At 36.9% G+C, this 14,695-nt stretch overlaps 1 protein-coding gene across 3 annotated transcripts; it reads right to left on the bottom strand.

Annotated features, from left to right (window-relative positions):
- Window positions 1–318: 318 nt before the first annotated feature.
- kptn.L (kaptin (actin binding protein) L homeolog) lies at window positions 319–13,355 on the bottom strand. 3 transcript variants are annotated; one of them, XR_005963403.1, is made up of 13 exons: window positions 12,835–13,216; window positions 11,267–11,349; window positions 10,712–10,796; window positions 10,562–10,616; window positions 10,179–10,254; window positions 9,365–9,438; window positions 7,340–7,449; window positions 6,774–6,842; window positions 6,607–6,685; window positions 5,624–5,759; window positions 4,825–4,992; window positions 4,223–4,642; window positions 319–2,349 (listed from the first exon to the last, which is right to left on the bottom strand). XR_005963403.1 is itself a non-coding variant. In XM_041572951.1 (12 exons), exons 1-12 carry the CDS (start codon window positions 13,199–13,201, stop codon window positions 4,499–4,501), a joined length of 1,446 nt encoding a protein of 481 aa, XP_041428885.1. In that variant the 5' UTR covers window positions 13,202–13,216; the 3' UTR covers window positions 3,938–4,498. The 3 variants fall into 3 exon arrangements, 1 of the variants encoding a protein (XP_041428885.1); XM_041572951.1 differs by lacking the exon at window positions 319–2,349 and having other exon boundaries at window positions 3,938–4,642; XR_005963404.1 differs by lacking the exon at window positions 319–2,349 and having other exon boundaries at window positions 4,504–4,642; window positions 5,568–5,759; window positions 12,835–13,355.
- Window positions 13,356–14,695: the final 1,340 nt, after the last annotated feature.

Genomic DNA, 14,695 nt, shown 5'->3' with positions numbered 1-14,695 from the left:
AACTAAAGGTTTTTTTTAAATATGAAGCTAGTATCCCACGATATAATAAAACCTAAAATGTTCGAGTAGTTGGTTATTCCACCTGAATAGGCAAAATATCTGCTGTTACAATTATATTGTTACAATTGTGACACTAATTAAAAAGACTATTTTCAGGAGCACAATGTCACCCCCTACTGGTGCCTTTAAACCTTTACAAACACATCATCTGCAGACTTCGTATAAGGGTTTTCTAGTGACATTTTGCAATTGCAATGTGCCAAAAAGGTTGCTGGAACGAATCTCCATGCATGACAAACTTTAAGGCTATGGTCCATCTATGGCACAAAATACATGGTCTTTAATAATAAATAAAATAATAATTCAAACATGACAAACAAAATCCCATCTATAAACCCCCCATAAAGCAAACCATTTATGACAATGGGTAAGGTTTACAAAGAGAAGCTAGTTTTTGCAAAATGCTTGCACCTAGCAGTTACTCCAAAATGTTGCATAGGTTTTTGGTGGCTACAATTATTTTGGGATTCTCTGGGTAAAAAAAAAAGTTCATCCTACACGCAAATTTGTGAAGCGTTCCATATTTTTAACATACTAATTTAGAGAAGCCTACACTCACTCTGCTAGACTACCAAATGCAATTCCACATACAGTGCTACATCTCTCACCAACTTTATTCTGATCTTGCCCACTCCCATACCTTGTGTCTTATTCCCTTCCCTTTAGATTGTAAGCTCTTTTGCACAGGGCCTTCCTCATCTTTTGTCCCAGTATTGGTTGTGATGTACTGTATGTAACTCCATGTTCTGTGTATGTAATTCATGTGATTTTGTTGTATAAACACATTTACTTTACAGCACTGCAAAATATGTTGGCACTATATAAATACATGTTAATAATAATAATAATAAATTGTTGTAAAAAAAAAAAAAAAAACACATTGAAGACTCTGCATTGACACATTGAATTAATTTTCCCCATTAAAAAAAACAGACATTATGAACTTTACTCATGTAACCAAAACGTTTTGAAAGGGGTTGTTTACCTTTAAATAAACTTTAAGTATGTTGTAGACAGTGATATCCTGTGAAAATTTGCAAGTGGTCTTAATTTCTTTAATTGTTTAGCAGCTCTACATCTTGAAATATCAGTTGCGAGGTTCTAATTTAACCCAAGCAACCAGGTAGTAGTTTGAATGTGATACTGGAAAATGAAGAAGAGAGGCTCTAATGAAAGCAGCAATAACAGTAGCCTCACAAAGAAATCATTTTATGTTGAGGGGTCAGTAACCCCATTTGAAAGCTGGAAAGAGACCGAGGCAGAATAAAAAACAAATGAAGACCAATTGGAAAGTTACTAAAAATTCTATAAAATACGAAAAAGTTTTCTTAAAGGTGAACTACTCACTTCAGAAAAAACAAATCTGCTATCCTGACTACTGTGTTTAGCGAGAAAGCAAATGGAAAAAAAGTTTTCTATTTGAACACAAAATTGGCATTAATTTATAGCTAAAAAAAAGTAATAACTACAGTATCGTAGTATAGTATTATACCTCCCTCAGTAACAATTAACAATGTATCCTTTTACAAGAAATTTTGTGCGGACTTGCTTCAATGATCCTACAGAAAAAAATGCTTTGCAACTTTATTCATCTGCTTGACTAGTTCTCTCATTTTATTGAAATACAAATCCTACAATGGCATTGTCTGATATTTTTATTCAAAGAACTGACACTACAGGGCATATTTATAAAGGGTCGAATTTCGAATTTGAAAAGCTTCGAAATTCGAATTTCAAAAGACCTGCCGAAATTAAGTCGAAGTTTTTTTCTGGCAGAATAGGTCCATTTTCTATCGTATAGGTCCGTATACGGCCGAATTTGAATCGTACGAATCCAAGTAATAGCGCATTCGATCTAATACGAATCAAAGTTTTTCCCAAAAAAAACTTTCAAAGTCCACCAAATAGGTTCCAGGAGGTCCCTCGTAGGCTAAAACAGCAACTTTTAAAGAGACCGTAAACGATAAATTTCGATATTCGAATTTTCTGAAATTCAAATCGAATTTGGACCATGCCCTAGTCGTACACAAAAAATAGCTTGAAATTCGAATTTTTTTAATTTGAAAATTCACCTCGACCTTAGATAAATCTACCCCATAGATTTGTTTTTTTTAGCCAGTGTTACTCTACTTTGTGTTTGGGATAACCTATGTCCTTTCCGAACCAATGTCTCACAAAATTCCATTTTGGGAGGGCCTTCAACAAGTTATTTTGTAGTATTTTACCTGTTGAATATATTTTAACAAGATGCTAGGTCCTTAATAATAAAAAGCAACCAACAGGATGATGCTATCACCACCATGTGGGTATGTTTTTTTTCTGAGGACTGGGCTGTGATAGATTTGCAACACAGACATTGATTTGCTCTCATGCTTTTTATCCCCCAGACATGCCTTCCCATGGTTCTTTTGTGTCACCATACTTTACATGTCAGTGTTACGCTGAGTTCTTGCTAAGGCTGGCCCATACTTACAGAGAAGTAAGGTGCAGGACATAATCAACCTTTTGGGCTGCTTTTCATCAGTGGATACTGCACCAGGGCACAAGACATTGCTTCAACTACTTTGCTCCTTCTGGTACCAGGAACCACATTCAACCAGTGCCAGCACACCATTCAGGCAATGTTACCAATATTAAGTAATTACCCGGTGACAGCCACACACCATAAATTAAGAATAAAGCATCAACTGGCTGGCACAGACTATAAAGCTAGTGTAGCTGAGCCCAAAGGATATACATGCACATATTTAAATACTAAATCTCATTTCCCTAAAAAAAACCATGTCCTGACTGGATTCTTTTTTTTCCCTACACATTTTTGTTTTATGTATACTTTTCATGTGTTAATACCCACTTTCAAGGGTCTTTAAAAAGAAGAAGCTTATTGATGCTTATGAGTCAAGGAAGGGATTTAAAAAGATTGCCAAATAATTCCACATCCATTGTTCTGCACAGAGGAATGGGAAAAAACATTCTCCCAATCAATGTCAGACTGGTAGTTAAAAGAAATGTCTACTTGATGTTGTTTCCACCGAAAAAATACTAGGTATTAATGGCAAGCGTGTACTTACTTTTACCACAGATGGAAATAGCATAACTGTTAAAATTACACTCACTGAAAAATACGAACTAGATTGAGAGAGAGAGAGAGAGGTGAAATTTCCCACTGGGAGTCTGTGACCGAGCTATATTTCAACTTTTGATAAATATATCCCTCAGCCTAATGTTTATTGCTAGCCCTAGTCAATGGAATGAAATGGCTGGGGTGGTAGATTGATAAAGCTATACGGGTAAGGGGATCCATTGTCTGGAAACCCATTATCCAGAAAGTTCCAGATTACAGGAAGGCTATCTGCCATAAACTGCATGTTAATCAAATAATTCACATTTTAAAAAACATATTTCCTTTTTCTCTGTAATAATAAAACAATGCCTTGTACTTGATCCCAGCTAAGATATTATTAATCTTTATTGGAGGCCAAACAATAGTATATTTGGTATAGTTAATGTTTAAATTATAATTTTTTTTTTTTATAAATCTTTATTATTTTCAAAAAAAATATATTTTTTTGTAAACATAAGGTATGGAGATCAAAATTACGGAAATTCCCTTATCCAGAAAACCCCAGGTCCCGAGCATTCTGGATAACATGTCCCATACCTGTTCTGGGCTCCCATTTCATCTACACAGCCTTAAGGTATAGATGCGCGTTTTTAGACTGAAATCACGTTCTGATTTGTACCAAATGAAATCTTGATGAATGTAAACTTGAAAAGACACTGTGGGAATTTGGCCATGGTTTTCTTAAAAAGAGAAACAAATTACTGTAAAAGAGCCTGTGGTATGTAAAGTCTTAAAACTATACCTACCCCCTCAAACAGTGTAGATCTCTATCAGATATCTCTGTGAAGGTTCTCATATGTAAAATCATGCTTCTATTTTTATAGTAATATAATTTTAGTAGTATGTGCCATTGGTTAATCCTAAATGGAAACCTGCCATTTTAAAAACTAAGGGCCGCCCCCTGGAATCCTACTGCACACAAACAAACAATGGGCACACATATATGTTCAGTCACATGATCCAATTAATGGCCAATGTCTTTTGCATCCACACTTCTTCCGGTTACAGTTAGAATTGCTGTATTTCTAGTCAGGTGAACCATCACTAAATGGGGCTCAAGGTAAGAGATATTCCAGTAAGTATGATATAATCTGTTACTTGGTATTCATTTTGGTGGTAAAATTTTCCTTTAACTGATTACTGTCCCCTTCCATTTGTTTTAGGAGTTGTACTTTTAACAATAGATGAATTTTATTACAAAGACTATTTATTCTGCACAGCAGAAAAACATATTGCCAAGTTCTTCCAACTTTTTTTTTTTTTTTTTAGCACAAATGCAGGTGACAGACAGACAACAGGGTGTTGTGTATATTCTTAGTCTGGAATGCTGCAGTCCTCAGTGGCTGGTGCCTCATTCATCTTGGTATCCTCAGTCTGCAACTTTTCCATAACTGTTAGGCACTGGACGTTTTCCCGGAGACGCTGAACGAGGCACTTACCTGCATGAGTGAGGCTGTGCTGCAGGGAAAAAAAAAAAAAAAAAAAAAAAAACAAATGCAATTGGCAAACTAAAAAACTCAAATGCACAAACACAACACCCCACAGACCAGAGCTTTGGACAGTTGAAGAATAAAACATTATAGGGAGAAATGATAGCAATTTTAGGTTCATAGGTATACTGTACATATTTATAATCTTACCTGCAATATATGTAGCCCTTTAAGACACACAATGGCCAGCTCACAGAGGCCATCAGAAGTTAAGTCAACATATGCTATGCAGTGTAAGGGGCTAGGGAAACTCCTTTGCCACAGCAGCGTGAATTGCCGTTGATGGCCCACCTCAATATACTTGTAACACAGCAGCTCCTGAGAATGGACAATAAGAGCTTGTAAGATGGCAGTGATAGATGACATTTGAGTAAACCCTGTATAGCAAGTTCAGTTTATGTTAAATTTTAATTCAATATTCAACATTAAAATCTGGTTAGATTCTCAGACTTGTCCCCCAAAATCTGGTTCCACTAGATATAATTATGTAATCAATGTATGACTTACTAGTTCTATTCTCCAGCCCATATAGAATAATTTGGGAGCAGGATTTATTTAGAATGGTAAAAGTATACAAACAGTGTGTGCCGCGTTATAATGAATGGAACTCTTTTCATAAAAAAAAAAAAAAAAAAAATGCAGATGATTAACATTCTGATCTTCCCAAATACAGATTTTTTTTTCCTTGATGCTGCATTATTGATCACTATCTGCTGATGTCAATACAGAGAAGTGGAAATAAGTTTGCTACTGTTCCGACCCCAGATCTGATCACGTCTTGCTACGAGTAGTGGCCTGAGATCTCTTTGGCAATTTCACAGTGCCATACAAACTGAATATACATACACTTACTAAATTTCGTTCCTATTTACCATGCTTTTACTGATACCTGCCTTTGTAAGTTTTCATTATTCAGCTGGTCTTCCACTTTATTGATATGGGTGATTACCTGTCCATAGGTGCCCAACAGGATTTCTGGCTCTCCATCAAAATCCACATCAGCCAACTCTGCACAAAGGACACTGTCAAACTGGTCACTTTCTGGTAGGAGCAGCTGCTCATTAAGACCATTAATTAAGACATTCCTAAAATAAATTATTGTTATTGGTTTCTGTTGCATTTCATTCACAAATTTACAACAGTACTGTGTAAGTTACTAAAAGTCATATATATGTGATTTTATCATGTATTCAGAGCTGATGTAAGGATTTGTACAAAAGGATTATTAAAGTACTCTATACTGTTTAAAGATGAGCATATTCTGGCACAGTCATTAACAACTCTAAAAGAGTTTCAGTGAGCAGCATATCCACAATTTAGCAGTGAATTGTGTAAGGTACGATCCTATTTTTGGCAATGATATGAAGTTAACGGTTGCATGATCTGGTGAAATTTTGTGTGTTTGGGATATCAGTGGCATCCAGACTTAACTAGTTTTCTCTAGTCTGTTTAGCCCTGATTTTCCAGGTCATACAATCTTTACACTGTAGTGGAAGAAGTACACGCCATACAACTTGTGAACCCTTTCACTGTGCCCAATATATATGTATCACAACCTCTTACACAAAATCCTGTTGGGGAAGCAACAACAAAATATCATGGTCAAAAAGGTCCACCTGTACAAGTGCAGGGGCTGCTAAGAGCAAAGGATGTCCTGTAATTATTGCAAGCTCAAAGTAAGCAGTTTTTACTGAATTCCCCTAGAAAGGTAGCAATCTTCTAGGTTATAAAGTCAGCATATATATTCCCATTTAATTAACAACTACCATCCTAGATAACAAATATCCTAGAGGTTTGTGTCACTTTAAAAATAAAAGCACAATGGCTTACTAAATGACTCCCTTTGTTCTGTGCCATTCTGCCACTGAAGGGGCAGTATCCTATAAATTACACATTTTGTTAAAAAGTATAATAATTCCGAATATTACTAACCTATAGACCACAGAAAGTTCAATGGTGCTAGTTACTAAAACACCGTATTCCTTTTTAAGGTTCTGTCCTCTGCCAAATCCTAGAAGCAATAAAAAGCATAGTTAAGCTAAAAAAATAAAAAATAAAGAGAGCATACAGAACACCACATCTATTTCAGTGAAGGGTACCTGGCATGCAGAAAACCAGCACCTTGGACAGAGGTCCATCCTGCTGCACAAACCAGCTCTGAAGAATCTCTACAGTCAAAGGAACAAAGCCAGAGTCAGGTCATACAGAAAGTACTGTAACATGCTCACTTTTCTGAGACATATACCACAGTATCATAGCATTACTCAAATTATTACCTAATAACACAATATATTTCTATCTTTACAGGGATGCTATCCATGCATACCATTTTACAATACTGTGACTAGGCAGTGCTTTAAAGGTCCAGATTAAAAACACAATAAGTAGAGCCTTCCAATACTAGTTTACTATACTAGGTTCACATACTAGTGTTCAGTTTACACCCTCCATAAAGTGGACTATCATTCTACAAAATGGTGCTTAATTCAGTTTCCTTGCTCTCAGTTTACCAAGAGAGTTCAGTGAAATAAGTTCTACTGAACTCTCATGGTAAACTGAGAGCAAGGAAGCTGCAACCCCTCTCCCATATGCATTGTCTTTCTCTGCCACAATCATGCTTTACTTAGAATACATAGGACTGATAACAGTATTGTTTGCACATTACCTCTGTTCCTTTGCTCTACATGTGAAACACAGATGTACCCACTTTGACATCCATATGCTGTAATCCGCCTGTGTGTACCTGGAATGTTGTAAACACTTAACCAAGTAACACTGCAAAATTAGAGAGAATTTAATTCAGATGTAACAGATGCAATGGGAAACCTGCAATTTTAGCATGCAAACAGTCATAAAACGCTTAAAAAGTGATCCCTCCTCCTACAGTTAACAGTGAAAGTGCCTCTTGAAATATTCCTCAGTATTAAACCAGTAAATATATGGTGTTTGGCTGCACTAAAATCTCTACATACAAGTAACAAACAAAGCAAAATGTCACAAGATGGGCATGCTATCATTAATAGAGGGCTACTTGCTGACAAGGAAAGAAAAGCAAAACAGACTAACAGCAAATGCTGTGATCCTCTGAAGGAACTAAAAACATCTTACAAAGGGGATGTAAATATGCAAAGAGGGCAACTACTCTGATGAGAAAGGTGGTATGAACCAAGAAATTAAATCTTTTCCCCAGACCTGAGAGACAGGTTTATTTTATGCTTGTTATAGTAGTCATGCTTGCTATTGCAGTCAGCTATACAGTCAGTATACACTCAGTACCAGATTCACAAATGCGGACAAAATGTAAAGCTACAAAATCAAACCACACTACACAAATAATAGACACACATATCAAACATCACAGATGGTATCTCACAGATTATATTGGAAACACTCCAGAGCTTAATGGAGCACTTTCAAAAAATGTCCTGTATATGGTCTGGAAATACTGCAAAGCCAAGCCTTACCAACAAATTGTATAATTTTTATTTTGACTCGGCTAGATATTGCAACCAAGCAATTTTAAAGAGAAACAGGAACAAGCTAGAAATATTTGATGATTTTTTGATGAAAGCACATTTGGGACTTAACACAAGCTGGAGCTTGTCAATAATAAAAAAAAAAAAAATTCAGACAATGTAAAAATCGAAATAAGAAAAAGAGGTCATGAGACTTTTGTTTTTTTGTTTGTAAATTGGTAAAAAAATGATATATGTGCAGCCCTTTCACTGACCACTATAGTCTGCAGGAAAGTGCTTTCAAGCAAGTTCTTACTACGTTGCAAGCAAACACTAAACATTACCAGTGGGCATTGCCTCTGCATTTACCAATCATATTAAAAATCAAACAATATTCTTCAGTAGAAGAAGTCATGAAGATTTCATAATGCTGTAACAAGCAAAACTGTCCTGGCAAATGCTTTTACTAAACAAATTTACATAAACATATTTAGCAGCACTAATTATATTTTATAAAAAAAAACATTGATTTTAGATGTCCGTGACCTTATCTCAAGACTTCCTAAAAGTGGCAACACACTGTGTAGCCTTTACGAGCATTTGAGTAATCTGCAAAAGGACCCAGCCATCCAGATGTTGTTTGTGGTCCTTACCTCAAATAGCTACACTGAAAAGCAGGAAATAATTGAATTGCTTTTGGTTATCAGGTTTAATTTTTTTTTTTTTTTTAATTATTCATTTAGTTTACACAGTGTAAAAAGGCATTGCGTCCCTCAAGAAGTGTGCTCCATTCAATTAACTGCAGGATATATAGTGCTTTATAGAGACTAGTTAATTCCCTGCCCCTGTGGAGTGTACAATCTAAGGTCCCTCCCATATTCACATTATGTGCAATTTTATCAAGAGCCCATTAACCTGCCTGTATGTTTTTAGAGTGCCCAGAGGAAGAACATGCAGCGACGGAACAACAGGTATTGTATTTTGCAGAATGTGTATACTGCCCTCAACACTCACACTTTGGAAGGTCTATAAAATCCAGGGCTGGAAACATGAGTAGGCAGAAGAGGCATTTAATAAGTGATTATTGTAGAATAGTGTAAAATACCATCTAAGTAAAAGTGCAACATTAATTGCAATAATTAAACCTTGGATGGCTCTATAGAATCTGATTTACAGTACTTTTCCAAATGTAACCAACATTTCTGTGTGTAATTTCAGCAAGGAGAGGTTCTTACTTGTTTGGAATTTCTTTAAGCTCTGGAAACAGATTTTCCACAGGCTGCTCTTCAAATTGGTGAAGTCCTTCATTCTGTAAAAATTATATTAGTTATTAGGAATAATGAATCATTATATATAGGTATATGCTTTAAATTATAATATGGCGGCTACATTACAAAAATACACCAATGCATTCTCTGTGACATCTGTATCCCAATACATCTCTTCAGATGTCTGTATACATACCCTGGCCGATTCCTTCATTCTTCTTAGAAACCACCCATGCCTTAAACCTCTTTCTCATTACTGCTGTAATTCTCATAACTGCTGGAATTCCAGTGAATCCTTTGTAAATAATCCTCCATTTAAAACTAAACTCAAAGACTAATACTAAGCACTGACATAACATGGAACTTATGAGCACTAAGTAACCTCCAGTTTGTATCTGTAATTTACCAACCCACATAAAATTCTTTTTTTTTTTTTCCCATTTGAACATTTTATTGATTTTCAAAGAAAGATAGGTTAAACAGTCATAATACTGAAAGCACAGTACAAATAAAAATAGCACAATCCAACATACAATTCTAAGCTCTATGGAGAAGACTTATTTTGTCTAAACATGTTAAATATTTACATTATCTATCCCTGTCAGTTATATTACTGTATATTGTATAGGGCCACATAAACAAGCAGTGCCATACAAATAAAAATATACATAAATATAGTAAAGGTAAAAGGAGTCTGAGTTTTGTTAAAACGCACTACTGTCCATTAAATACATACATATACAGGGCATATTTGGGTCACTGTAAATGTAAACAATCTCACCTCTTTGTATAGGTGAATACACTGATCATTGCCACTCAGTAAAAACACGGTCTCCTGTTTGTCACCATCCTGCACTCTGAAGGGTAAAGAATGTGCTACATGAGAGAAGGTTATTTTAGAGAGAACAAAACATTTTCCTTTAAATAAATCTTCTCTGACGCTTTTGCAACAGTATCAAATGAACAGCACTTCATAATAACAGGAGCTTGTGATAAATGTGTTTATATGCTTGGAAGTGGTGCTGTCCCACTACAGTAACTTCTGGGTTTAATCGAGTTTGCATTGTAACAATATCTTTAAAACTATTTACAAAGGGTACATCAGATGCAGTAAAATGAACAAAACAACCCCATGATAAACATATAGCAATGAAGCAGATTTACTCAGTGTGGCATAGCTGGAATGGAGTGAATTTCAGCTCCAGATTTAGGCAACTCTCTGCAAGAAGGAAACAACAAAGAAACAATGATTTGTAAAATTGCATATTTCGTCTCAAAAAGCTGCACTTAAAATCAAAACAAATGGTAACCTACGTGCAATTGAGTCAAGGTTGTATTCAGATCCTGGTTCATAGTCGCAATAAATATTGAGGAAAGGGCTTGCCTTATCACCAGAATCCTAAAAAATAAAAACAAATAAAGGAAAGAAAGGGCACTAGCACAGGAAGAATGAACCACAAACAGAAGTGTGTTGAGTGGTACAGGGTGGAATCTATACATCTGATGGCTGATGGGTAAATATAGCATAGACAGAAGGAATGAAAACAATGCAGGATGACAGATGTAACAAATACAGTTACATAATTTGTAGTAACAGGCAAGTTTCTGTTGGTCCAGTCCAGTAACAAATACCTGTTGCAACAAACTAACAGTTAGATCACACTATTCTAAGAAGTTAGAATACAAAAAGTGTAGGTACTTTACATTCTGACAAAGGTAAATTTAAAGGAGAACAAACACTAAAAGAAGGCGGCTAGAAATGCTACACATTGTATTTTGGGCTTCATGCTGCATCCAAATGCAGCCTGGTAGCATCAGCTTCAATGACAAGAGATTAACCAAATGCAGATGATGGAATTTACTGTACACCTTGATGAAAGTTATTCCAACCACTAGGCCTTGTTTGGGTGGAGACTTGCTGAAGGAATCAATAGACACAATCTCAGCGTCAACTGAAAAGACACAACAATGTTTAATCAGTGTCAGGAAACAACACAGAATTCAGAAAAATATTGTCTGGTGTGTACAATAAGGTGACTGGCCCTCCTCTTTAAACGTCAACATTGAAAAAATAATATTCTATGAAAAGCACTCATTTTAAAAAACATTCCTGTAGCCATTATTTTCTATAAGCCCTAAGTAACTATGGATGGCACTTCCAACTCTAAAGTTGACCGTTTACAGCATGACATAAGTGGTTGACAGACTGCATGGCCTATATATTACTGGGGATAGCCAAAATATCTCAAAGGGATCCTGTCGTCGGAAAACTTTTTTTTTCAAAACACATCAGTGAATAGTGTTACTCCAGCAGAATTCTGCACTGAAATCCATTTCTCAAAAGAGCAAATAGATTAATCTGACATGGGGCTAGACATTTTGTCAAGTTCCCAGCTGCCCCCAGTCATGTGACTTGTGTCTGCACTTTACGAGAGAAATGCTTTCTGGCAGGCTGCTGTTTTTCCTTCTCAATGTAACTGAATGTGTCTCAGTGAGACATGGGTTTTTACTATTGAGTGCTGTTCTTAGATCTACCAGGCAGCTGTTATCTTGTGTTAGGGAGCTGCTATCTGGTTACCTTCCCGCTGTTCTTTTGTTTGGCTGCTGGCGGGGGAAAGGGAGGGGAGTGATATCACTCCAACTTGCAGTGCAGCAGTAAAGAGTGATTGAAGTTTATCAGAGCACAAGTCACATGACTTGGGGCAGCTGGGAAATTGACAATATGTCTAGCCCCAGGTCAGATTTCAAAATTGAATATAAAAAAATCTGTTTGCTCTTTTGAGAAATGGATTTCAGTGCAGAATTCTGCTGGAGCAGCACTATTAACTGATTCATTTTGAAAAAAATGTTTTTCCCATGACAGTATCCCGTTAAGGCAGGTTTCAAAACGTTACAGGCGAGTAGAGCACCAAGCTGTTAATGCAGTACTCTCCTGATGGGTTTTCACAGTCTTCACATTCTATACACTCACGCAAAGGGAACAGACTAAAGAACTGCATGCAAATTGAAGTTAATGCGTAATCCCCTAATTAAGTGGCCTGAGATGCTTTTATTCAATTTAATAGAGAGGGTAAAGTCAGCCAGATCTACCCATTCAACCCAACAGCCAAACCAAACCAATCTCAGCAGTCAGGAAAACAACGCAATGGATGCAGAACAAGAGAATTCGTAAGCATCTTGGAAAATAACTTGCAAAAGCTTATCCAGAGTATATATGGTGAAATGCTTGCATTTGGCCAAGACACCTGACCTCATGTAGCACTCCAGACATAGAAAGTGGACTACCAGGTTTTAAAGTAGAGTTTAAAAGTCTAGAATAAGCAGCACTGCACAAAACTCTCCTATGAGAAGTGCAAGAGGCCTATAAAATAGTGGCTGGAGAAGGCAGAATAGAGCAGCTCAGTATTTAACACCAGTACATTTCCCACCCTATATACCCGGTATATAAGTGAAATGCAGCTCCCGGGCCGCCGCCCGCAGTTTGTCTCTTAGCTTCTGGTACTTGAAACTGGTAACTTTCCCCTTCAGGGTGGCAGCCAACAGCTCGTGCCCACTGCCTCCGCAAGGTAACGCTGACAAGCCATAAACATTGCTCTGGGACGGAAAGCGATTAAAGGTGTCTTCCGTCAGCGGGCAACTACAGCTACTATGCATGGCCTGACGACGCTTAAAAGCTTCTACAACCCAAAACACAGGCAGAAGGATCTGCCATTTAAGATGACTGACGTCATCATCTTTTGAAGCCAATGGTAGGTCACCATGAGAAAAAAATGGATGACAAGGCAAACTGCCAGCGAGCATCATGGCCGCTAAATTGAAACCACGGGAAATGAATGGAAATATGCCCAGAACAAAGATGGCAGATTGAATTTACAAAAAATGCTTTGAAAAGTCAACACATTTAAGCAATATGAATAATTGGAAGCGCGAAGAACTGCCACAAATTCCTGCCACTGAACGTAGAGTTGTAACACCACTGTGCTGCATCTGATAATTTGTGGTGACTGTAAATGTAGGGAGTGCGCATGCGTCTCTTGCACAGCTGAGCGTCACAGACAGTAGACTAGAATCAAAATGACTGTACATATACCCTATCGCTGCTCATTACATGATAAAATCTGAACTATAAAAATGAATGTAAAATTGTATATTGACTGTGTAGGGTACTTTTAAATGTATTCCCCATTTATATTGCATTCCCCTGAAGTTTGGCCACAGAATGGTGCTAGTCACCTCTTCCTGGGGTAAAGGGGGTTGTTCCCCCTTTAAATTAACTTTTAGTATGATGTAGATCGAGATATTCATTCTGAGACAATTTTCAATTGGTTTTTGTCTTTGGGTTATTTAGCAGCTCTCTGGTTTGCAATTTTAGCAATCTGGTTGCTAGGGTTAAAATTACCTTAGCAACCAATCATTGCTTTGAATAAGAGATAGGAATATGAACAGGAGAGGCCTGAATAGTAAAATGAGTAATTAAATGTAGCAATAATGATACATTTGCAGATTACAGAGCATTTGTTTTTTAGATGAGTCCAGGGGCCCCATTTGAAAGCTGGAAAGAGTAAGAAGAAGGCAAATAAATGAAAAACTATATATAATAAACAATGAAGACCAAATGAGAAGTTGCTTGGAATTAGCCATTCTAAAACATACTACAGCCTGACCCCTAGCTTTTCCCAGTTTAGCCACTAGGTGGCATAGTGTTATAATATATAAGATGAACGCACATGCTCAGGATCAATTTTCTTAGTCCCCTTACCTGAGCAGGCAGGAAGAGTGAAGTGGAACCTAGACAACTTCAGGTCTAGTAAGTGATAGGCTCCTCACTCTATAACCAATAGATAGTTAGCGCTATTTTGCCAAGTGGCATAGGCTCCACCGTGAACTAATTGCCCAGAGTAGGGACTAAGTTTAAGAGTTAGCTCCACTTAGGGATACGGCTGAAACCTGGGAGTACTCCTATGTATGCGGTGTGTTCTTTCTCTTACCATAGGGGGAAATTGTATGACTATTGGTGCTTTGAGTATATGCCTATCCACTGATGTTCTGTGTTCCTGCTTATCTCTGATTGAACTCAAATGTGGATGATGTTCTTTAATAAATAACTTCTATGGTTAAGCTGCAAGAACATCTGGCATCACATTATTGTGCATTGGATTCAGTTACACAACACCCTGCCTCCACACCATTGTGAGTGCTCACCCCCTGAGAATAAGGTCTCATCCGGGGTTGGGGTGAAGCTCATAGTTAAGAGTAATGGTGCTACTCATCTTACAATAGCCTTACAACTGTAATGCA

This window comes from Xenopus laevis, chromosome 8L (assembly GCF_017654675.1).
Source record: "Xenopus laevis strain J_2021 chromosome 8L, Xenopus_laevis_v10.1, whole genome shotgun sequence".
Classification (NCBI taxonomy): domain Eukaryota; kingdom Metazoa; phylum Chordata; class Amphibia; order Anura; family Pipidae; genus Xenopus; species Xenopus laevis.
This window is presented reverse-complemented; position numbering and strand designations above follow the sequence as displayed.

Excerpts from the sequence above, each read along its gene's own strand:
- kptn.L (XM_041572951.1), bottom strand. The coding sequence starts at position 13,201 with ATGATGCTCGCTGGCAGTTTGCCTTGTCATCCATTTTTTTCTCATGGT. Across the intron at positions 10,617-10,711 it reads CAACCTTGACTCAATTGCAC|AGAGTTGCCTAAATCTGGAG; the intron begins GTAGGTTACCAT and ends TCCTTCTTGCAG. Across the intron at positions 10,255-10,561 it reads TTCCAGCTATGCCACACTGA|AGTGCAGGATGGTGACAAAC; the intron begins GTAAATCTGCTT and ends TTTACCCTTCAG.